Genomic DNA, 1059 nt, shown 5'->3' with positions numbered 1-1059 from the left:
ACCTCTCCATTGCAGATTTCCTCCCAGCCCTGAAGAAGCTGTTTGGAAATCCAGTTTTCCTGGTTTTCATCTTCCTCACTATTCTACAGTATAATTCTCTTGTTGGCATCATAACCTACGAGACAAAGTTTATGGAGCAGCAATTTAATGTATCAGTGGCAAGAGCCATCTTTCTAATTGGTAGGTACCTGACTTTCTTTTAAATTCCAATGTCAAAAAGAAAGCTTTTCCTTGTTAATTCGCCTTCCTTTTTAGAAGGAGCTTCTGTGAAGAAGCATCTGTATGTAGTGATTTATTCATTTTTCTACCGTATTTTGAAAATGGATGTTAATTTTAGTGTTAATTTTCCTGAGGTTCCTAATTTAGTGAGCTAGAGGATTATTAGAACTAGGTATACTTTCTCTCCTGTTTATTCAAAGAGTGAGATTTGGGTTATGAACGTGTTTTCCTGAACAAAAAAAACCCAACACACAAACTGCAACTAAGTAGCAACTAAAATAAAAACCCAAAACATTTAATTTAGAAAATGTGTAATGAAATGTATGATTTTCCTTCTCAGAATAACATCTCAGTATAGATTTTCTTCAGCTTAATTGGTAGTGAAAATGTTATAAGCAATAAGGAATGTAAAATGTTGAGTAAGTTAATTTAGCTTGAATATCTTTTTCTATTTGCCAGTTCCCTCAAAAATAAATTCTTTGTAATATTCTACCAAAAAAAGAATGTAGTAATTGTATTAACCTTACAGTGATTAATCTGGTCTCCTACCCTGGCAAGAAAAACAGGGTATTTGAAGACATTGCAGAACTGATACTCCATTACTTTAATTTGAAGGCAGCCTGTTTTGCTGCAGGTCAGGCAGAAATGTAGGAAGAACTTTCTTTTTCCTATTTTTTTTTTGATACAGAGAACTTCTACCAAAACAACATGATGAAAAAACCCACACAAACAAACAAAAAAACCCATGCTTAGACAGACAACCCCCTCACAGTAAAACCTTGTAAAAGCTCTCTATGTGGCACAGAAGCACTAGGGTAGGAGTCTGTGAAATGCTGAACC

General features: G+C 34.5%; 1 protein-coding gene across 1 annotated transcript in view; it reads left to right on the top strand.

Annotated features, from left to right (window-relative positions):
* LOC104393451 (solute carrier organic anion transporter family member 1C1-like) overlaps nt 1–1059 on the top strand; it is a 19192-nt gene that overhangs the window by 9553 nt on the left and 8580 nt on the right. The window contains exon 8 of the mRNA XM_010002948.1: nt 16–180. Within this exon, the coding sequence (XP_010001250.1) occupies nt 16–180 (165 nt within the window). The remainder of the gene's footprint in view (nt 1–15; nt 181–1059) is intronic.

The sequence above is a fragment of the Chaetura pelagica genome, unplaced genomic scaffold, assembly GCF_000747805.2.
Source record: "Chaetura pelagica isolate M959 unplaced genomic scaffold, ChaPel_1.0 scaffold117, whole genome shotgun sequence".
Taxonomy (NCBI): Eukaryota; Metazoa; Chordata; class Aves; order Apodiformes; family Apodidae; genus Chaetura; species Chaetura pelagica.
The sequence above is the reverse complement of the archived record's forward strand: the minus strand, read 5'-3'. Positions and strand labels throughout refer to the sequence as shown.